Here is a 24,854-nt window from a genome sequence, read left to right on the forward strand (position 1 = left end):
TTTACTAATAGCCCATGTAATCCATTAGTAACCTCTGCGAGAGCCCAGGACAATTGATCTTAGCCGAGTCTGTGAAGAGAACCGAATACATGCACGGTTGGTAGATGTTGAAAACCAAAATTGGCCACCACCGTTCTGGAACATCACACAATCCAAGAATAAAGTGTTATTTAAGATTATTATATATGGGATGCAGAAAGATTTGTTTTAATCCTAATCTGTAATCAGTGTTCCACTACTGATAGTTTAGTGCAATGCTTTGCAAACTGTGAGGCGGGCCTCGTTGATAAGGCGCCACAAGAGAGTCCGCAGAGGCACAGCTGGAGAGTCCATTTTGACAGTAGTGAATATATGCTGCAAAGTCCTTTGTCTGGCTCCAGCAATCTCTAGTATAGCAACATAATTAACCCTTTTGGCTTTGTTTATGTTATTCTGGATTCAGTAGACAAATGTGAAGATAAATTTAGGTATTTTTTTTACATTTTGGCATAGACTACAACCAATGGTGAGACCCAGGCATCATCATACTCTGGCAGGTTATACCCCAGTAATAAAATATTGAGAAGCTGTGGTTTAGTGGACCCACTAAGAGCAAAAAGCACCTGATAAACATGCACATCCTCTTAACCTTATACTTACCAATGATAACCTGACCAAACAAATCCTCTGGTGTATCCCCAAAGAACGGGACACATCCAACCAGGAATTCATACAAGATAATGCCCATTGCCCACCAGTCAACAGGCTTCCCATATCCTTGTCTCAAAATCACTTCTGGAGCAATGTACTCAGGGGTTCCACAGACCTGAAAACCGATTGAAAAAAACATGGCAATCAATGATATTCTAAATTATATAGTAAAAGGCAAAAGACACAAAACAAAAATAAAACTGGACGTTTCAAACAGTCTTTTTTTTTTATTCATTCAGGCTGGGTTTAGGTGGCATAATTGCCCAGAGACCCCATTTTGTTAGGGGTCGAAAGGACTGGACCAACTTCACTGCACTGGACTACCAGGGACTTTACCACCAACTCATTCACTAAGGTATAGTATGGTTGTGTTTTTTTGGATGCTGAATGGCGTATTTTTTGGGCATTGCATTATTGCATAGGAACTATATTTCAATGTTATATGAGCACTATATGGCAGCATTATAAGAATATTGTATGGAGGTATTTTTTAGGCATTCCATGGCAGTATTACATGGGCACTAAATGAGAGTATTGCATGGGCATTGTATGGAAGTATTTTTTGGGATTGTATGACAGCATTCCAATATAAACATTTGGACATAAAATGTAAATCTATATTTTTTTATTTCTCAAATTACATGTGAGATATCTATTAAAGGGGAACAGCGCTATATATTCTAAACTTAAACTATATTTGTACATTATATATATTATATACATGAAGCACGGTCTACATTACGAGTGATGGATGAGACGCAGCCGCTTAATTAAAGCTAGCATACACTGGAGCAAAAAAAGTTATACATGATACTAATAAACATCAATTTACTGCATATATTCACAATACATTTTTGTATCCCTCAACTACATTTCAAGACACTAGGGATACTATTAAGCATAAACGCAATCCTGCATGTTTGAATTAAATCATATATAAAAATCATATAGGAGCTAAAAAGGTAATGGATTAAGAACAATGAACCAGACCATTTATACTACAGCAGGAAAAAAAGGAAACATACATTCAGCCATGCTATTGTTCAGACGGATTTTTTTTTCCCCCAAGTCACTTCAGAATAAACAGATTGTGAACAATTGGTAATGAGGCGTATAAAAAAGCAAATGGACCACATCTAAGATTTTAGCACCTTTAATTGTACAATGCATCATAAGCCCCAAAAGTAGTCTATAGAGATTAACAGACTTCCTTTAGTGTCTTATTCCGCTGTCTTAAATATTACGACAGTGCAATCTTATTCCTGATTTTATGGGTAGGCATCAAAGAAAGAGAGGTATTTGGGTTAAAAATAATATCAGCTCTTAAAAAATATATATTCTATAACCACAAATTACTTGAATTTATACGACTTAACAAAAGTTGAGGATTTCAGTGCACAGAAATAGATAGATATCGATAACTTGGTGGATTGAAAATCCTTATGCTCATGCCCCCAGGATTCAAGAGATATTAGAAAATGCACAATAGTGGAGAATAAAAAAAATGCACAAAGATCTTTTTAGCTTTTCATGATGCAATGCTTTTAGCCAACAGGCACAATAATAAAGTGTATATAATATTTTAGTATGTTTTACATTAAAGGGCTTCTCTGGTATAGGGTGAGGTCACTCGTAAGGCTGGCCTAATCCGAACAACTACCACACCCAGACACAAGGCGCGGATTACAAATAGATAGTTTATGGCCGCATGATTTTGTAGGTAACCGAGCGGCCGTTAACATCGATTTCAGGCCACATGCAGATGCTACTACCTGTGTCCTCAACCTGCCAAACCAATTTTAAAATACCCTATTATGGAATTGGGTCCTTCATTCAGGATTAATTCACACCATTAATTCCTAAGGAAACTATGTAATGCTTCACTTTCCTTGTGGTGGTGCTGCAGAGAAGTGCTTGAGCATTTAATGTCCAATCCCCCCCCCCCAGATTAAAGCTAATAGTTGGGGTTATCATCAGGTGACCCTACAAAAAAAAAGTGATTGTCCAAAGCAGACACCCCCTTTACGAAAAGTTTCTTATGTGGTGCAGTTGCACATTGAAAATAAAGTCAGGAAGCAAATGATAATGTATTAATAATAATGAAACAATAATACAATGTGAAATATTCGAAGCATTCATTCTAATGTGCCGCTTTGCATCATATCCCAATGTCTGTGTATGAGACATAAAGCGGACATCCCTTGTGTCTGGTAACAATCCCCCCATGCTAGATTATCATCCGGCATGCTGAAAACGATACATCTGAAAATTCAACACGGTCTAAAACATGTATGAATAAATGATTTTAGTTACGCAGACCTGCTTGTCTAGGAACTCTCGGGCGTCCTTCTCGATGTGACCCTCATAAAGGTTGGTCGTCATGCTCATGAGGCCCACTTTTGAAAGTCCGAAATCTGTAAGCTTAATATGTCCCATTGAGGTTACCAGCAAGCTGTAAATCAAAGACATACTTTAACTACTAAATCTATAAACCACGTTTTAACAAAGTACGGTTTTATTTTGCCTGCATAAACAAATAGAAGCACTAAGGAAACTTATATATGAAGTCCTAAAAACATGCATTCTACCTATATAGGCAAGGAAACGAATATCAAGATCTAGCAGGAGAAGGCTATGTATACTCTCCAGCTTTTATACAAACGTCTCAGTTAGAACCGAAGTCAAGCTTTTCAAGTATCCCATCAGATTCCTAAGATACTTTTGACAAGTTGTGGACTGTCTGGATGAGTTACTTAAAAAAAAAAAAAAATGGAGAAATGCTTTCCCCTATCTTCTGAGGAAGCAACATATCAGTGCATTACATGGACAGGCATGGGGCGCCCTGCGTTCACATTATCTGGTGACCAAACAAAAAGGGATTGTCCAAAGCCAACATCCGCGGTACTTTAAGAATAACAAATGCAAGAAGCATATTATAATTCATTAATATTATTAACAATAATATAATGTACGGTTAGCAACACCTTCGACCAGTCACATGTTCAGATTATAATTTTATTTTTTGCTTACCAAACGAACAGTTCTATAGGTTTGTTATACCATAAAATTTATAGTAGCAAATATTCACAATATTATGTAATGGTTTTGTTGTGGGTCATCTATTTTCACAGTCTGCCCACAGCACACTCCGATGAGAGGACAACATCTGCAAGACTTAGGAGGGTCCTCAAACCAAAGCAGCTAATCTTTGTCTGCCTCAAATGTAGAGGTGGTATCTCTATTTAGTTAGGTATTTTAATGTAGAAGAGGATCTTCTGTGGCAATGCTTCCTTCTTGTGATGTACTTAATTATAGACTTAAGACTTAATAGCCGTTGAGTTCTGTTTAACCTACTGTAAAGCTGCTATAGTCACTTTATCAATCTTAGATGGCCGATTTTTTATTTTGTGATTGCATATAAAATCGGGAGAATGCCGGTTACTAAATTAACATTTTATAGCCCATCATTTGGAAACCATAAAAGTTCTAGGAGTAGAACCACAACCCATGATGAGCAGAAATAAATACCTAGGTGAAACGCATGCAAAAAGTAATAGGGGCAGTTTAGGGAAATCATCAGTAGGGTGATGCCACATATGGGATCATCCATTTCAGGGCAAATACCCTGTATCTATAAGGCATAGGGCGAGGATAAAGATGTACAGGGCAAACTAGTGACAAAAGACACTTCTCTCCCAAAAAAAGATATCCCTAAAAACCCAAGACCCTACTGAAGCACCTACACAACGAACAGAGGAGTTTAATATTGTTCCAGTGGTGGCATTAGCTTGGTATTCAGAAAGTGCCTAGTGTAATGGGCTGTGTTGCTACATAATATTGTCTGTCGGGCATCTTTCTGAACCTTGTATTCATTTTTATTTTTTAAAGTCAAGAAAGACCGTCATCATTGAGGTTTTATGTGGTCTATACAGTTTTCAAAAATGTAAATGCATGGTATGTTTTATATACCGCTCTCCTGGGATATATACCATTTACAATCATTCAAAATCATGTAAACAATTGTGGCTTCTTAGAAATTGTCAGAACACCCACCTTTGCTTGACTTCTGCACTGTGCCGTCTTACAATACCAAATGAGCTAATGTATTATCAGAAACACTACACAATCCGCCATTCTTTTCCACCATGCAGTCATCAGCGCCTCCTATTAGTAGTAACAGAGCTAATTTGATAACACATTACAGATTCTGTTTCCCCATTCTCATCAGTAACTGGGGGAACCATACTAGTCTGTCCTTCTGAAATTTCATCTGGTTAAGCTTCCTAGTCACAATGAGGCAGCTAATCCCCACTGACATCACCACAGTGCCCATCCAACACACATGCTTTGCATGCAGATAAAGTTCTGTGGCCAATGCAAATGTGAAAAGAGGGGAATTGTTTTCTTTTGTAGAAATATTCAATGGCCGTTAACGCCAGGCTTTGTGTGCCACAGGCAGCCTATTAATAAATGATTATGTACATACTTAATGTAGTACCAAAGGTACAACCTAATGTACATGTCAGCGTACTGATCATGTATGATAAGGGTCTTCATTTACAGAGATCCTACTGCACAAGTCACCTAAAAGACACTCAGAATCTATCAGGAGAGAAATGAATATCCACATCTATATAAACTAATCGCTTAAATTTAATACCAACAGTCAAATTCATCCTCATTGGTTACGTTACTTTTTATTTAGTAATTTTGGCATATTGGTGAATGTTCAGACCAAATGTTCATACCTAAAATTAGCCATAAACACGAGATAGCTGTCGGCGGAACACTTGTTTGACCGACAGCTGTCTAACCCCACTCCACCGTAAACATGCACGCTCATCGGAGCATGCATGTTTATTTTAATGGGGAAGGGGAATAAGTCACTGCCAGACACTAAGTAAAATACATAAAATGCAAGCCTTTAGTTCAATAAAAACTAGTGACATCACTGAGGAATAAAATACTGTCATGTGATTGCCTGCATTTCTAATGACAAGCTGATTCCTGATGTGCATTGTATCAGTAGGGGGGAAAACCGAGGGTTTTTAATGTCATAATCATCAGTTATGCTGCAAGATCCATCACAAAGCAAGTCACTCTAAGGCCCTGTTCAGACGGAGTATTTTGCAGGCAAGAAAGGACATGCCACTTTTTTTCCCTTAAGCGGCTAAAAGACGCTCGAGAAATAACGCCTCCGCCTCCCATTGAAATCAATGAGCGGTGGTTTCGGATGCTTTTTGGCACTGATTCAGATGAGGTTTCTGCGTCAAAATCAGTGCCAAAAAAAAACTTTGTGTGCATGAGGCTTTTGGGTCAGTTCACACTAACGTGTTTTTGCAGCCACAATTGGCCCGCAAATCTGCGGGTGAATTGCTGTCCCATTCATTTCTATGGGCCCATGCACACGACTGTGGTTTCCACGGTCCGGGCATTGCCCGGCAGCCTGGACCGCAAAAAGATAGGACATGTCTTATAACGGACGCATTTTGTGGTCCAGGCTCATTGAAATGTACAGGGCCATGTGCACACTGACCCATTCATTTCTATGGGGCCATGATCCATTTTTTTGCGGATCCATGTGTCCATTCTGCAAATTATAGAACAGGTTTGTATTTGCGGATCAGTCTCAGCCATTCTATTCATTGGTCCATTAAAACTACGGACAACACACGGAAGCAGTCTGTGTTTTTGGATCCGTGATTTGCGGCTGTTTAAAGGGCCACGGATGTGTGCTTGAGGCCTGAAGATGTTGTATGAGATTATGGCTCCTTTCTTAAAACAAAAACAGCACCATTTTTGCCCATGGGCTTTGTATTATAGCTTAGCCCCATTCAAGTAAACTGAACACAGCCCTTAAACAAAAGTCGAACTGTTTATAAAAAAAACAAAGACAAAAACAAAAAAAATACACACCATTTTTCCCAATCCTGGACAACCATTTAAGGCTCTGTTCACACTTGCATTTCCGTTATGAATGCACAATGCTTACCAGCAGTATCCATTGGACCCAATTGACTTAAAATGGAGTCGCCGGGTTCTGCCGAGGTGCCCGTTTTATGTTGACGGAATCTGCAGGGAAGGCTCCAAACTGTGCCTTCATCGCAGATGTGAATAGAGCCTAATTGATGCTGAAATACTTACTTGTCAGGTTTCAGGTCTCTGTGCACAATTCCATAGTTATGGAGATATTCCAGGGCAAGAACTGTTTCAGCAAAATACATTCGCGCCATGTCTACAGGCAAAGGACCCATGTTCTTCAGTAGTGTTGCACAGTCTCCTCCTAAAGCAGAAATATATATACAGTAAAATGATCAGCAAGCTCAGACCTCGTCCCGGTTGCATGGATCGTTCTGCTTCTTATTAGTAATGGTATATTGTACATATGAATGACTTTCTGCATACGTACAATGATGAAAACCTGATTTTATTGATTTGTTATGTGTGGCAACGTGGCAGTTCAAATAACACGGTTGTCAATTATACTCGAATGCGTAAGTCCTTGGTTATTATAAAAATATATTTCGTATACAATGCGGATATTCTCCAATGGTTAACCTTTTTGCATGTTTGGTGTGTGTATGGTGTATACTTTTGGTGGCAGCCATAGTAACAAAGGGTCACATAACCTTAGAATACAAGGAAGGGATTGTTCTTATCAGGAGCAGAACAATGGTTGACTACGGTACAAATATGTCCAGAGTTAAAATAATAGCTGGTCCAACAGTTAATGTTCAATGTTTTCAGACTACAAAAACAGACAAAATGAAAATAACTGCTGCAAGGCAAAATACTGTGCGGTTCCAAGTATTATCTTTTATTTTTCCAAAAACACAGAAAAAAAAAAAAAAGCACCACAAAAATCCATAGCAGACACACAGCATGTGATCCTTCCCATTAGGCCCTGTTGACACAGTTTTTTTGCAGGCAGAAAAATCTTTCTTGCTACGGTTTTTGCCACGTTTTTCAGCCGCGGCCATTGAGCGCCGCGGGCAAAAAACACAGCGAAAAATGCTTTATCTGCTTCCCATTGATTTCAATGAGAGATCAGAGGCGGAACTGCGACAAGAAAGAGCCTCCATAAATCAATGTTAGGCTGTTTCGGTTGTTTTTTGCCGCTGATTCCAATGCTGTTTCTGAGTCAAAAATCTGTGTGTGAACTGGGCCTAACAGTGTCCAGTACACCACAAAACAATGCTGGTCTGTCCCATTACTTCTGCTTCATATAACCACTGTGGCTACATCTATTTACCCATTGGCGCATAATCACGTACATGCACGGCACAGAATGCAGCCATCAGCGCATTCCGCCATTCATGTACGTGAAGGAGAAGAAGCTGTGCCCGCACGATCGCCACGGGCTCCGGCTGCGACTGCTTTGATTGGAGAAACCTCCAATCCTGGCTGTTTAACACCTTAAATGACGCGGCTAATAGCGTCCGCGACATTTAAATTGTTAGATGGAGGAAGGTAGTTCCCTCTGTCCCTGATCGGTGGCCCGCGAATGCAATCGCCAACGGATTGCCATGGCAGCCGGGGCCCTAACAAAGGCCCCCAGGCCTGCCCTGGCTGTATGCCTATTAGGCTGTGCCAGAGGCCTAATAGATTGTCTGTCAGTTTTACACTGACAGGCAATAACGCTTTGGTATACTAAGGCCACATGCACACGAACGTGCTTTTGCGGCCGCAATTCCCCCGAAAAGCACAGGAGAATTGCGGCCCCATGCACACGACCGTAGTTTTTACGGTCCGTGCACGGCCCGGGAGCCCGCACCGCAGAAAGAATGGACCTGTCTTATTACGGACGTGTTCTGCGTTCCGGGCTCATTGAAAATAATGGCCGCGGCCATGTGCATGTCCCACGATTTGCGGGCGGCTCGCGGCTGACAGTCTGCAGCCGGCCGACCCGAAAATCATGGCCGTGCACATGGCTACGGTCGTGTGCATGAGCCCTTAGTATACCAAAGCATTATATCTGCAATCAGAAGAAAACAGTTAAATAAAGCTTATTAAAAAAAACTTTTATCGTTTTGACCTATATTAGCTTTATGCTAATGACTTTCTTAATGGACAACTGGGCGTGTTTTACTTTTTGACCAAGTGGGCATTGTGGAGAGAAGTGTATGACGCTTACCAATCAGCGTCATACACTTCCCTTCATTCATTTACACAGCACATAGTGATCTAGCTAGATCACGATGTGCAGTCACTTACTCACATATTAACGTTACTGAAGTGTCCCGACAGTGAATAGACATCACTACCAGCCAGAACGTGATGTCTATTCAGAATCCTGACACTTTGGTAACCTTTGTGTGAGATTTACAGCAAGGCAAGCGTAATCTCGCGAGATTACGCTGTAAACTGTCATTTAAAACAAGATTACGCTTGCTGTGCTGTAAATCTCACACAAACGTTACCGAAGTGTCAGGATTCTGAATAGACATCACGTCCTGGCTGGAGGTAATGTATATTCACTGTCAGGACACTTGAGTAACGTTAATGTGTGTGTATGTGGCTGCAAGTAAAATCACTGTGTGCTGTGTAAATGAATGGGGAGAAGTGTATGACGCTGATTGGACACTTCTCTCCACAATGCCCACTTGGTCAAAAAGTAAAACACGCCCAGTTGTCCATTAAGAAAATCATTAGCATAAAGCTAAAATAGGTCATAACTCCGTCAAAAATGAGTTTTTCTAAATAAAAAACACTGCATTAATCTACATTACAGCGCCGATCATATTATTGACAAGATAGGGCACTTATAAAGTGGTGAAAAAAATAATAATACTTTTTGAGATACAGATGCTTTGTATCCTGTATACAGAGCAGCTTTATCGTTCGCCAGGACCTGAATCGGGCTCAGTGTCAGCAGGTCATGTATATCTCTGACACATTATGAACTTAGATGTGATGGATAACAGGTGGATCCTGCGCGTCAGAGACACACAGGACCCACTTTCACTGAACCCATCAGACCCGTGGACCTGACGGGTACAGGATTCAGCGAACCATGCAGCTGCACTGTATACAGGATACAGAACAGCTGTATCTCAAAAAGTAAAAATAAATTTTAATAAAAGCTAAGTATAAAGCTGCACCAAACACACTGACTGACCTTTTTATTAAAAATAAAAAATCCCTTTCAAAGGTTTACATAGTCTAAAGAAAAGCCAGAATACCATAGATGTGCCTTTGCTAATTTTTCTGAAAAAGTGTCCGGGATCTTACGTACTGTATTAAAAATCATTTACCATCCTACAGGCTCAGCGAGTCTCTTTATTGATCACTTTGCTGCCTGGCTCTCACACTTCCTTTCCTGTGAATTACCCAGACTCATCACCGACTTCAACATCCCCTTAGATAAATCACTGTCCCCTTCTGTTTCTAATCTCCGTTCTCTTACCTCCACCCTAAGACTTTCCCAGCTGACTCCCTAACACAGAAACGGCAACAGTCTAAAATAGGCTACGTAAAAAACACACCTTACCTTCTACATACTCCATGACCATACATAAATGACGTCTCGTCTCAAAGGAGCAGTACATGCTGACCACAAATGGATTCTCTGCAAATGTTAAGATGTCCCTTTCCACAAAGGCCTGTTGAATCTGATTTCGAAGGACTAGGTTCTGCTTATTGATTTTCTTCATTGCAAACCTCTGACGTGTTTCTTTATGTCGAACTAAGTAAACAGCCCTGGAGAGGAGGAAAAAAAATCCATGATTTATAATGAATTCTAGTTAACACTTATTGATAGAAAACACACAGTACTAAAAAGTCAAGAGCTGGCAGGAAAAATCTTTGTAATGAGCTTAAATAATTGAAAAACCTTTAATTTGAGCAAAACGGCTTCTGGAACTGGATCAAGTATTTGCTCTCTCGCGAATGAGATTAACTGATCAGATAGAGATCGATTCCTTCTATAGGAAATTTAACAACCAAAACATCAATCGAAAATGTACCTCCTACTGGTATAATTCTCTTAAGAGCTAGACATGTTTGAGCTTTGGGGCAGAAAATAATTAGTTGGTCTCCTTGATTTGTTTGGTGTCTACATAATCCAGTAGAGAGCAGTGTTGATCTATAACACCCATGTCCGACAAGGGCGGTGGTCATATCACGTTTAGTGAACGCCAGAATTAAGCATTAGCCCCCATTCACCCTACAGAGGCCAAAAGACTGCCCATTTGGCATCTGTCAGGGTGCTACCTGGTTTTTAACTGCTTAGGAAAGCACAATGGTCGACTGTAAAGCCATACAGTGACATACGTTGGAGGTATACGTCAAAGCATACTCCCGACATATACCTCTGATGTATGACCCCAGCATGATGTGAACATAGACTAAAGAATGGCATTCTCACCAGGATTCAATACGAGTCCCCCAAATCCCATACAAAGCCTCACTTAGGCACTCCTTCATAACATATGACTTCATCTGAAATGTACATTTTCTGGAATTATGAAACTATGCTGTGGTACAAACCTTATATCTAATCACAAAAGCCCAACTCTTGAGTAACCAGCAAACATTGTACGACATACAACAATTTACAACAAACCATGTAGTCCATGTATTCTATTAAAGAAGTCCCGCAGAATAGGAAACCATGGGTTTCATTCATAACATTAACAATAAATCTACTACACATGAAATAAAAGCCAGGTAAACATTAAGCTCTCTTTACTTTCATGGCGAATTTCCAGCAGAGCTCGATGCTGCTTCCCAAGTTCAAAGGAAATAAATCATTTTCAAAACATATCGAGTCATTGTGAGCCTAATTTTTTTTTAAGCAACTCTATATTCTCTGAAGCAAGCTATACTAGGCCATTTATGAAGTAAAAAGACAGATAATGAGAATGGAAAATGCCAACAATCACCAATAGAAATTAAATACAACGCCGGACACTTTGATTTTGCAGGTATTTTTTTACGTTCACTAAACATAGTATCCAAGACAGTTCCAGGTGACAAGATAACCAACGCAAGCATAACTATTATTTTGGTGCTTCTTTTAACAAGGACAGACAATCTACAGATCAGTACTGGTCAGCAGCAAAAAGGTCACCAGGAGTGCTGTAGAGCAGGGCTTCTCAATAGTTTTCCTGGGGCCTTATCTGCAAAGTTGAAGTCCATGCCAAAATTAAAAATGTATCTCAATATATCTTTTCATTTGCTTCCTGAACCCATCTTAACAATAAGATTATCACAGTAGTCTGGATGTATAACCAGACCTTGGTGCAGCCAAAGGAAGGCCTCTGCACCATACAGTTAGTGTAATGTCTATGGCCGCGGACTGTCGTCCTGACTTACACTCTGACGGCCATGGACGTGTGAGTTCTCGGCGGCATCTCCCTCCTGAGAGACGACGGCACTCACTTCCTGGTCAGGACACTGTCTCCCGCAGGGAGCATGCGCCCATGCGTGCACGGCCTTAAAGGGCCAGTGCGCGCACAGTTGCAGAAAATCTGCAATTAGCCCAGAATGCTGCAGGACTATAAAAGGGGCTCTGCCCTCTTGATCATTGCCTGAGCGTTGTTGTGGTACCTAAAGTTTGTAATTGCTAATGGTCTCCTAGAGTTTTCCGGTTCCCAGTGTTACCCGTTCCTGCTGCCTGTACGCTGTATCCCGTTCCGTCAAGAGTTGGCGTCATGTTGGGTCTTCCGCTGCACCTATTGTGTCACACCCCGACGAGTGTCTGTCTACCGTTGGAGCCTTATCTTAGCCTGTATCCACTTCTACGGTCTACATTGCCTCAGGTACCCTTTCTGGACTATAGACATTGTATTGTACTTTTTTGGCCAGCTGCTATCCCGCTACGCGGTACGGCCCAGTGGGTCCACACCCCGCGCCGTGACAGCTAGGTCCAGAATTATTTGGACAGTGACACAATCTTCATGATTTGGGCTCTGCATGCCACCACATTGGATTTGAAATGAAACAACTGAGATGCAATTGAAGTGTAGACTTTCAGGTTTAATTCAAGGGGTTGAACAAAAATATCCTGTGAAACGTTTAGGAATTGCAACCATTTTTCTACACAACCTCCTCATTTCAGGGGCTCAAAAGTAATTGGAAAATTTAACATTACCATAAATAAAATGTTTTTTTTTAATACTTTGTAGCGAATCCTATGCAGGCAATGACGGCCTGAAGTCTGGAACCCATGGACATCACCAAACGCTGGGTTTCCTCCTTTGTGATGCTTTGCCAGGCTTTTACTGCAGCGGTCTTCACTTGTGGCTTGTTTGTGGGTCTTTCTGCCTTACATTTTGTCTTAAGCAAGTGAAATGCATGCTCGATCGGGTTGAGGTCTAGTGATTGACTTGGCCATTGCGAAATATTCAACTTATTTGCCTTAAAAAACTCCTGAGTTGCTTTCGCAGTATGTTTTGGGTCATTGTCCATCTGTACTGTGAAGCGACGTCCAATCAACTTTGCTGCAATTGGTTGAATCTGAGTAGAAAGTATATTCCTGAACACTTCAGAATTCATCCGGCTGCTTCTGTTTCCAGTCACATCATCAATAAACACTAGTGACCCAGTGCCTTTGGCAGCCATGCATGCCCATGCCATCACACTGCCTCCACCATATTTTACAGAGGATGTGCTGTGCTTTGGATCATGAGCCGTTCCAAGCCTTCTCCATACTTTCTACCTCCCATCATTCTGGTACAGGTTGATCTGATTTTCATCTGTCCAAAGAATGCTGTTCCAGAACTGGGCTGGCTTCTTTAGATGTTTGGCAAAGTCTAATTTGGCCTTTCTATTTTTGAGGCTGACTAATGGTTTGCACCTTGTGGTGAACTCTCTATATTTGCTCTCATGAAGTCTTCTCTTTATGGTAGACTTAGATACTGATACATCTAGTTCCAGGAGAGTGTTCTTCACTTGGGTAGATGTTGTGAAGGGGTTTTTCTTCACCAGGGAAAGAATTCCACCACTGTTGTCTTCTGTGGACGTCCAGGCCTTTTGGAGTTCATGAGATCACCAGTGCGCTCTTTTTTTTTTCATGAATGTACCAAACTGTTGATTTGGCCACTCCTAGCATTTGTGCTATCTTACTGATGGATTTCTTCATTTTTTTCAGCCTAACGATGGTCTGTTTGACTTGCATTGAGAGCTCATTTGACCTCATGTTTTGGGTTCACAACAGCTTCCAAATGCAAATGCCACACCTGGAATCAACTCCAGACCTTTTACCTGCTTAATTGATGATGGATTAATGAGGGAATAGCCCATGCCGCCCATTAAATAGCTTTTGAGATAATTGTCCAATTATCTTTTGGTCCCTTGAAAAAGAAGCAGCTACATATTAAAGAGCAGTAATTCCTAAACCCTCAAATTAGGATGTGAATACCCTCAAATTAAAGCTGAGAGTCTGCACTTTAAGCCCATTATGATTATATAACTGTATATTCAATATGTTTTGGTAAACCGCTAAAATGCCAAAACTTGTGTCACTGTCCAAATAATTCTGGACCTAACTGTATGATCACTTCTCTGAAATATGCCTATCCACCTGCACCTCACCAACAACCTCAGTTTGATAAGCATCTGCCACCAAGGGGGAGAAAAGTGAGGCATGTTGAATTTCAACACACCTGATCCTTTTGTTTGTTATTAGATCAGCTGTTGTCAGACGAGTCTGGCAGCAGCAGTCTCTCTGAGAATGCATACGCACTCACCCCAGATGTGCTTGCATGTGTATGGGGGAGTCGGAAGGAATAGCAGTCAGCCGACTGAGCGTTTGGCTGACAGCTATTTAAAATGTATTACCAACCGTAGAATAAAAAAAATAAAAAAAAGTAGGGTCTTATCTCATGGTCATCTTTGTACCTTTACAATCTGATCAACAAACCATGATAGAAAATAGAAATTCAGACTGATTCCAGATTGGCCAATGAGTTAGACAAAAATGCATGAAATCACCATACTAGTTCAAGAAATATGATGAATATATGAAAGAAGCAGAACTGGAGGAAAATGATTGGGGTTTCTGGACTGGTGGGAGTACCAACAACCTTCTACATACGGATGATACAACACGAAGAAGTCCAAACAGATGTATAAAGAAAACTAAATAACGGTAATTCTACAATTAAGAGCCAAACCTTGGTTCGAAAAGCATATGTAATGATTATTCTACGGAGATCCCCAAAAAATGAAGACCTTTTAATGCCAAATCAAAAATGTCAGCATCCCTTTATACTTTCACATGCTACCTGGAACTAGATGGCTTCATGCTGGTCACCAAGGGAGGTTAACAGTGATTTTTTTTTTTACTCCCATTGAATGATTCACCAATCATTCTAAGAAATAGGCAGCTTTTGACTTTATGGAACGATCTAGCACTCAATAAATATAATGTATATGGACATTAGGTAGAGCATGAATGAAAGACCAGGGTTTATATAAAAACAAAAGATCAAATGTGTCTATACTGCGGTCTTTTCCATGGCGTTTTAGGAATATGGAATCTGGAAAATCGGGAAGAAGGTAAAGAAAACTATGACCAAATGAAGCTGAATCTCAAACTAGCTCAGTGACAAGAATAATACATATGCAATGTTAGAATATGCACATCTCCCATAAGTCGACCATCATACATATGTCAAAGGTCAAGCTAGAGGAAATACAGCATTATATATTATAACCACATAGTTGCTTAAGGAAAAAATGATATAATTGGATACATTTCAAGTTTCAGGCAAGGTTGTAGGTATTTTCTGAGAAATGCAATTTTTTACAATTATAGCAGTCAGAGCTTAGACCAGCTTATACAGACTGAGATGTCACTTGAGATATTTCACAGCAATTAACCTATGACATCTTTCAGAGTAACCTGACTGTACAAACAAGTAAGGGCTTTGTGATAGCGGCAGCGTGGTTAAAATTGGCCAAAATTATTTAATTTCTTCCATTAATATTTCAATCAAAACTACCCAAAGTACTTTAGAAAATTCCATCAGTCAAATTAACTGATTAAATAAATTATGAATAAACCCCAAATATGTAAACTACATAAATTATGGGATTCCATGTTTCAATTTTAGTCCACTAAGTTTTATTCTACCTCTGTGGCTCAAGTTTCAAAACATTTCTTTGATGCTGGCTAGTATTAGACTAAGGGCTTATTCAGACGAACGTATAATACGTCCGTGCTACGCGTGTGATTTTCATGAGTGTCGCATGGACCTATGTTAGTCAGTGATGTCAGTCAGGCCGTTCAGACTGTCAGTGATTTTCACGCAGCGTATGGCCGCTGCGCAAAACGCACGACATGTCCTATATTTGACCGGTTTTCGCGCATCACGCACCCATTGAAGTCAATGGGTGCATGAAAACCGCTCACAGCACACGGACGCACTTCCGTGTGCCGCGCGTGATGCGCGCTACAGTAGTCAAAACTATGAATGAAAACAGAAAAGCACCACGTGCTTTTCTGTTTACAAACATAAAAACAGAGTGTCATAATGATGGCGGCTGAGCGAAAATCACGCAGCCACGCATCATATGCTGCTGACACACGGAGCTTTTATGGACCTTTTGCGCGCGCAAAACGCTGCATTTTTTTGCACGTGCAAAACGCACACGCTCGTGTGAATCCGGCCTAAGGCTGTGTTTGCGCTGTGCATTTTTGTTTCTTTTTTAACCCTATAATGCCGCAGTCCGTTTTGACCTTCCTGACAGAACCCTGTTTTTCAAATCTGACATGTGCCACTTTATGTGGGAACAACTTTATAATGCTTTTACTTATCCAAACGACTTTGAGATAGTTTTTGTAACACATTGCACTTTATGTTAGTGGTAATTATTGGTCAATATATTCAGTGTTTGTGAAAAACTCCAAAATGTACAGAAAATTTTGAAAACTTTGTTTAAAAATGTAAATTTCTCTGCTTCCAAGACAGATCATTATACCCAGGGCCAGCCTCAGCACCCGGCGAACCCGGGTCCACTTGGCCGCCGGGTGTTGACGTCGTCACGGCATCACTGTCCATATATGAACCGTGATGTCAGGAGGAGAGTAGGAGTCCCAGGCAGAGCGTTTGTGGCTCTGCTCCGGGACTCTGTCTCTGGGGAAGCCCCTGACATCACTGTCCATATATGGACAGTGTTGTCAGGAGCAGAGAAGTGTCCCAGGCTGAGTGCTAGTAGCGCCCTGCCCGGGACTATGGCTCTGGGGTTGCCTCTGACAACACTGTCCATATATGGACAGTGACGTCTGGGGCTTATCCTGAAGTGGAATCTCCAGCCAGAGCTTTAGGAATGCTCTGGCTGGGGATTCCACTCCTAGAAGGAAGCGCAAAGACGCTACCTACAGGGAGGGGGGCTGGGTGGCACTACCAGGGAGGGTGGCTGGGTGGGACTACCTGGGAGGAGGGGGCGGTGTGTCACTACCTGGGGAGGGGGGCTGTGTGGCACTACCTGGGGAGGGGGGCTGTGTGGCACTACCTGGGGAGGGGGGCTGTGTGGCACTACCTGGGAGGGGGGCTGTGTGGCACTACCTGGGAGGGGGGCTGTGTGGCACTACCTGGGAGGGGGCTGTGTGGCACTACCTGGGAGGGGGGCTGTGTGGCACTACCTGGGAGGGGGCTGTGTGGTACTACCTGGGAGGAGGGGTCTGTTTGTCACTACCTGGGAGGAGGGGGCTGTGTGTCACTAACTGGGAGGAGGGGGCTGTGTGTCACTAACTGGGAGAAGGGGGCTGTGTGTCACTACCTGGGAGGAGGGGGCTGTGTGTCACTACCTGGGAGGAGGGGGCTGTGTGTCACTACCTGGGAGGAGGGGGCTGTGTGTCACTACCTGGGAGGAGGGGGCTGTGTGTCACTACCTGGGAGGGGGGCTGTGTGGCACTACCTGGGAGGGGGGCTGTGTGGCACTACCTGGGAGGGGGGCTGTGTGGCACTACCTGGGGAGGGGGGCTGTGTGGCACTACCTGGGAGGGGGGCTGTGTGGCACTACCTGGGAGGGGGGCTGTGTGGTACTACCTGGGAGGAGGGGTCTGTTTGTCACTACCTGGGAGGAGGGGGCTGTGTGTCACTAACTGGGAGGAGGGGGCTGTGTGTCACTAACTGGGAGGAGGGGGCTGTGTGTCACTAACTGGGAGGAGGGGGCTGTGTGTCACTACCTGGAAGGAGGGGGCTTTGTGTCACTACCTGGGAGAAGGGGGCTGTGTGTCACTACCTGGGAGGAGGGGGCTGTGTGTCACTACCTGGGAGGAGGGGGCTGTGTGTCACTACCTGGGAGGAGGGGGCTGTGTGTCACTACCTGGGAGGAGGGGGCTGTGTGTTACTACCTGGGAGCAGGGCTGTGTGGCACCACCTGGGTGGGGGGGGCTGTGTGGCACCACCTGGGAGGGGGGCTGTGTGGCACCACCTGGGAAAGGGGGGGTGGCACTATCTACACAGGGCACTAAATTTATGGTGGTACAAACTGGGGGCCTAACTTCTATATGAGGGCACAAACAGGGCTTAACATCTATATGGGGCAAAAAGTTATATTTTCTGTTATTTTACTGCAGCCGTGAGTTCCCCCACAAAGGGGCCTACTAAGTGTGTGTTGCCCAAGGGCCCACATAAGCCTGGAGTCGGCCCTGGTTATACCACACAAAATAGTTAACAATTATCAATTCTAACACGTTTACTTTTTGTTGGCATCCTTTTTTTTTCTTTAAATGTCCTTTTATTTTTTTTTAGTAAGTTACGTTTAGCATTATTTTCAAAAACAGAATTTTTTAGGGACCAATTCATTTTCGAAGTGGCTTTGAGTTGCCTATATATTAACCCCCCCCCCATAAATCACCCAGTTTAAAAACTGCACCCCACAAACTATTAAAAATAGTCTTTAGGAAGTTTGTTAACACTTAAGGTATTTCACACAAATTAACACAAAGTGGTGGTGAATTTTTTTTGGAGGTTTTCCAATTTCAACCCATTTTTTTTGCAATAACGCAGCGGTTATTAAAAGAGGAATGAAAGTAAATCTTTATTACCCTAATTCTTGCCCAAACAGTGTGCTACTTGACCGAAACACAGGCCTCAGAAATGAAAGAGCTACTTGTGCATTTTAGGGCCTTTTATTTTTTGGTTAGGATGTTTTCAAGTCACCTTAATAGGTTTGCAGAGGCCATGAGGTGCCAAAACATAAGAAACAACAAAAAAAAAAAAAGACTGCATTTTGGAAACTTCACCCCTCCCGGGTATGGAAGCGCCATATATGTGGAAGTATACTGCTGTTTGGGCACACTGTAGGGTTCAGAAGGGAGGAAGCGCCATTTGGCTTTTGGAGCGCAGATTTTGCTTGGTAGTAGTTATGTTTGGGGTTTTACTGGTATTACAGTTTATAATGTGGTGCATATGTAAGCTGTGCGGAGTACATCTGAACATAATAAGGTGGTATAATAATGGAATAAATAAATAATAACCATAATCCATATATGTGTGGTATGCTTTGAAGCAATATTTTATGCACAGGCCAGTGTAGCATTCATAAATGTTGTCCTCTCTTATCCTCCCTTCTGGAACACACTGCAACTTTTTTGGGACCTTTCCTTCTTTGCAACTTGGGCAGCTTTGCTAGGAAAGTGTTGCCCTGGTTCAATACAAGTGCCCTCGCTTCCAGCAGATGTGCTTGGGCCCTCTCCTTCCTGGTTTCCAAATATTTGGGCCTTAAAGTGGCTCTGTCACCAAATTAAAAGTGCCCTATCTCCTACATAATGTGATCGGGGCTGTAATGTAGATAACAGTGGTTTTTATTTGGAAAAACGATCATTTTTTAGCACGTTATGAGCAATTTTACATTTATGCTAATTAGTTTCTTAATAGATAACTGGGCGTTTTTTACCTTTTTACCAAGTGGGCATTGTAAAGAGAAGTGTATGACGCTGACCAATCAGCGACCAGAGTCATACACTTCTCCCCATTCATGTACATTTGTACTCAGCACAGCGTGATCTCGCTGCAGTACCAGACAAAGCTGCTGTGCCTGTGTATACAATAAAAGGGCTGCAGCGTTCGCTGGCGTGATCGGACCCTTCACCGGTGAAACAATGATGACTAAGGATAGGCTATCAATGTTATATTCCTAAAACTTTGTTAACTTCATGAAGTTGTAAAGACAAAAAGTGTAGAATAACGTTCTTCTATAGCAAGGAATGATTGATTACAATAACCGATCAATAATTCGAGGTGTTCTGTACAATGCTGGTGACTGGAGACCCAGACCTTCCGCAGACATCTTGTGCCTCCTGATCCTCACTGGATCTGTTTCACTTGTGATTTCTAACTAAATTACACTGGCAGCTCTGTCTGCATTTTTTTATCGTGAGTAATAGAAGTTTGGACGGGAGCGTTTGTTTTTTCCATGTAGGCTGTATCATCTTCAAAGCTGCTTTTCCATTTCAGAGAATATCAGTGACACAATGCTTATTTACAGGCATCTGAACAGAACAATACATGGCACCGTGTGTATGTTTCACATGCTGTTCTTTGTATTTAGCACCTGGACACAGTGTTCTAGGGAGTTAGGTTTCAAGATCAACAATGACCTTTGCTGGGGATGTGGATGAAACATTGCTACCAGGCTTTATCAGTGTTTTCTGTAATGTCACATGCCTGGCAGAAGCCTCCAGTAAACTGCATCTTTAAAGTGAAGATTAACATTGCTGTCCTAGTGGGATCTTGGCCCCTTTACTGTTCTGTTACAAGATGTTCTAAGCGAAGATATCTTCACTATGAACCACCATCATTTTCAGCAATGGCGCCATGGCCCATAACAACTTAATATATGCATTTACTAATGCTAATGTGAAGCAGATAACGCAAGGGTAACATATCTACACACGTTTGGAAATGTCTTTTCTGCTATAGCGCCAATATAGCCTGAGCCAATAAGGGCAAAAGGACAGAGAGAATATTCCCTGCTCAACACCCTTCATCCCTCTGCGAGCCAGATCAGAGCTGCTATGTAAAAGCGATTTCTATTCTGGTGGATCTGGTCCATCCATACATTACATGGTCCGCTATTCATTCAACTGGCTGCCATGCAATACTAAATTTCCCCTGCATGCTGCTCCCCCCCCCCCCCCCCCGGTGATAACAGCTGATCGCCGGAGGTTACAGACGCCAGTCATTCCTTATGAAGGCAAAACCCCTTTAAATGGACAGAAATGCCAAATTTCATTGGCATGAAACCTCCCCCCATCAAGAGCATATAGAGGTTTTTGTGATTAACTATTACAGTTGGTTCCTAATGTTATTATAATCTGCATTGCTTGCGGACTGCCTAGTACATTTTGCTATTTATACTGTGCGATAATGCAATATTGCAAAAGTGGGGACACAAACTATTTTTAGGGTTACCATACTGTCAGCTTATTTGCAATATATTCCATTAGTAAGAACTTTGTCGGTCCCAAAGAATTTGACCCCTTCCCCCACGTTACCCGTTTGGTCATGGTAAATGAGGGGTCTTTTTCGGGTATGGATTCTAGTTCCAGACTATTCTAGAACAAGACTATATTAATATTACCTCCAAACAAAGGAGATGCATCAACCAACAAATGGCTACAAATCTGTAAAGTGTCCGAGGTTTATTGCAATAACGTAATGAACATTTGGTTAATGTAAAAGTCTGGCTATAGGATGAACCTGAAGTAAGAATCTCCAGGAGTATATAAGGTTCTATGAATTTCTAATGGTTGACAATACAGTGTATTTCTCTCTGTGCTCCAGGCTATTTGTAGCGCAGTCCACGTCCGCCCATATGTCTCCATATATATTTAAGCAAATTCCATTGGATATCTTCATCCTCAAAATAAAACTCATACGTTAAAGAAGACAACTCCGACATATGTATCTAGCCAAAGCTATTTTAAATATAAAATTACACTTTTGTGTTAACTACCGTGATAATCATATGCCAGCATTAAACCACATATGTATATTATGATGTGTTTAAAGAGTACCGGTCGGCTCTCTTGACCCGTCTGTTTTAGTAAATACTTGAATTCCCCATTAAATAACAATGTTGGAGTGTCTTTTAGAAGACTTGCAACGCTCCATTTTGCTGCTCTTTTATTACTCCTGGAAATGTATGAATCAGTTGGAAACTGGGTATTACCATTTCTCTTCTCAATAGGGTGTGTCCCCATACAATCAGACAAGACCAACATTGACAGTGACAAGGGCAATGAGAACACCCATTTGTCAATTTATTTATACATTTGCAGGAGGAATAACAGAGGAACGGCACAAATGTGGGGTTCTAAGAAAAGTTGCTCCAGCAATGCATGGGAAATTGAAGTATTTACTTAAACAGGAGAGCTGACAGACCCTCTTGATGTATTCCGGTCAGTCGCTTTCCTGATACAAGAAGTTTAATTTAATAGAAAATGAACTGGTAGCTGTAATATTTGGTTCTGTAAACCTGTCCTTCTGCTTCAGACTGGTCTTGTACTCTGAATAAAGTTGCATAATTTTTTGGCATGAAATGAAACCATGTAACTGGTATGATACAACACTGATTCATCATTTACCCTCACAATAAAATATACAATAAACCACTAATTCTAAATCAAACTCACAGTGACTCACACAAGCAGACAAACCGGAAGGCAGACTACATAGCGGCCACACCTATGGGTTAGTTGACCTTGCTGAAACACATTTTGTATTGATTAAAGACAAATTTAAAGGCTATGGACACTGTTAAATCTTTTTTTTTTGTTGTTGTTTTTTGCATTATACTATTTTGTGTTATAAAAAACCCACCCAAAAACATTTCTGCGGCATTTGTATTCTCATACATTGCAGGCTGCTCAGTCCCATTCAATATGAAATCCGTCAGTGGAGCTCCCTGATAGCACGCTCTTCAGATTTCTCCTGAACGCTCATCTAAGTAGTATTCTTATCAAAATTGATTTGATCAACTGCAATTTGATCCGAATACCGCTTATATGGGTGTTCAGGAAAAGCCTGGAGTGGCTGAAGAGCGAGCCTTTAGGGAGCTCCACTGACGGATTTCCTACTAAACGGGATTGAGCAGCCTAACATTAAGAGAATACATGCAGGCTGCAGAAGACAAATGCTGCAAAACGTGTCATAAAAAACTGTTAAAAACAGAAAATAGGTATAATGCAATACAAAAAATTTATTCAAAAGGTATAGTCTTTAGGTACAAAATAACATTGCTGTAAAGTGTCTACATAGCATGAAAGTACTGGGTGCCCAGGCCATCAGGGCCACTGTTACCCCTTTCAGAAAGAATAATAATGACCACATTAGGTCACACACCCCTAAGGCTGGCCCTGAATGCTAAATTCTCCCCAAACATGATTCTTTTATTTTCTTTAGAATATACAGGTATATTATTCTATACTATAAAAATAAAGAACAGTGCTGATACAGAACTGTGACATCATCCTTCCAACAATCCCCTTAGGCATACAGTTGTATATGTCTGGGACATACTTTGGTGGCACTTTTTAAACGTGTAGGCTGAAATGAACTGTAATGTAAACGTGGAGTGAACACAGCACTGTCAACATTAGATCTAAATCTACCAAGTGTGTCGCATGTGCCTTCAAGAAGATACAGCATCAGCCTTCTAATCCCATATCAACCAGCTGGTATTTTTGTAATTACATCTATCCTCTCAATACAAATATTTCGCTATTCCCACATGCTCTTAATATACAATGACTCACTGTTTCTTTATACTCAAAATCTCATTAAAAACTGCTACGTGTGAACGGATATGGATTACTAAATAGGCTGAGAAAAAAAATAACCACATATGTATATGTATAAAAATCTGACTTATATGCAACCCTTCAAAAATATCACGAATAGTCAGTCATATAAAGTCTGGGTGATGCTTCGTTTCTGTACAGTATGCAGATTGCCTCTCCATGCAATGCTATCGAGCAACAGATTCCTCCATCTTAAAGGCTACATACATCTTTGAAATCTACATTTATTATTATAAATTATTACGAGAAAGAACTATCAGTGTGTTTGGTGCAACTTTCTAAATACTTCTTATTAAAAATAATTTTTACTTTCTGAGATACAGCTGCTTTGTATTCTGTATACAAAGCAGCTATATCTAGTGCTGAAACATGTATCTGTTAGCTCCGCGGGACTGACGGGTTTAGTGTCAGCGGGTCCTACATGACTAACATGCAGGATCAGGCAGTAACCGATCATATCTAAGCTCATAACTGAGATGTGATCAATTACAGGTGGATCCTGCCTGTCAGAGACATGCAGGACCCGCTATCACTGAACCCGTCAGTGCCCCTGACCAGACGGATTTAGTTCTCATACAGAATACAAAGCAGCTGTATCTCAAAAAGTAAAAATAATTTTTCACAAAAAGTATTTAGAAAGTTGCACCAAACACACTGATAGACCTTATAAAAAAAATAAACTATTTCAAAGGTGTACATAGCCTTTAAGTGTAAAAACTAGAAGTAAAAAAGAAGAGATGTTGCCAATGGTATCAGATTTCTGCAGGATTCTTATAAAGCTAATTTGAACAAGAAAGCGTTGACTCATTGGTTACTATGGGTAAAGGGGGTTTTACACTGGGCGATTATCAGGTAGACGAACGTTCATAGAACGCTCCTTGCCGATAATTGCCCTGTGTAAACAGGGGAGCGATCAGCAGATGAACGAGCGAAAGCTCGATCATCTGCTGATCGTTTAAAAAAAGTAAAATATTATCGTTGTAGGCAACACATCTCCCTGCGAAAACAGGGAGACACACTACAGACATGATAACGTATGGAGACGAGCGATCGGAGTAATGCTCGCTCGTCCCGATCCATAGCTCCGTGTGACAGGAGCAAACGAGCGCCGATCAACGATGTCTCGTTGATCAGTGCTCGCTGCACCGGCCAATTATTGGTGGTGTAATAGGACCTTAACACAAAAGTTTTTTTTTGCATTAGGCTTAATAAAAAGGCCCCGTATTACACTCCTGGAACTTCTCCCGACTCAGCAAAAGCGGTCGTTTGATGTCACCCACATAATTCGTCTGGCTCAATATAATTTCTAGGACTGCCTGAATCCACATGTGGATTGTTCAGTCTATTGGCAGCACCAATGCTGTATTGGCTATAGATGACTGAGATCAAAGTGACAAGTCAATGT

The 24,854-nt window shown here is 41.4% G+C and overlaps 1 protein-coding gene across 8 annotated transcripts in view; it reads right to left on the minus strand.

The window, feature by feature from the left end:
- Positions 1-24,854, minus strand: part of MAST4 (microtubule associated serine/threonine kinase family member 4) — a 554,832-nt gene that overhangs the window by 39,270 nt on the left and 490,708 nt on the right. For all 8 annotated transcript variants that reach the window (XM_075838910.1, XM_075838903.1, XM_075838894.1 and 5 more), the window contains 4 exons: positions 10,181-10,389; positions 6,835-6,973; positions 3,010-3,142; positions 640-805 (listed from right to left, as the gene is read on the minus strand). In XM_075838910.1, coding sequence (XP_075695025.1) covers positions 640-805; positions 3,010-3,142; positions 6,835-6,973; positions 10,181-10,389 — 647 coding nt within the window. The remainder of the gene's footprint in view (positions 1-639; positions 806-3,009; positions 3,143-6,834; positions 6,974-10,180; positions 10,390-24,854) is intronic.

This window comes from Rhinoderma darwinii, chromosome 1 (assembly GCF_050947455.1).
Source record: "Rhinoderma darwinii isolate aRhiDar2 chromosome 1, aRhiDar2.hap1, whole genome shotgun sequence".
NCBI lineage: Eukaryota > Metazoa > Chordata > Amphibia > Anura > Rhinodermatidae > Rhinoderma > Rhinoderma darwinii.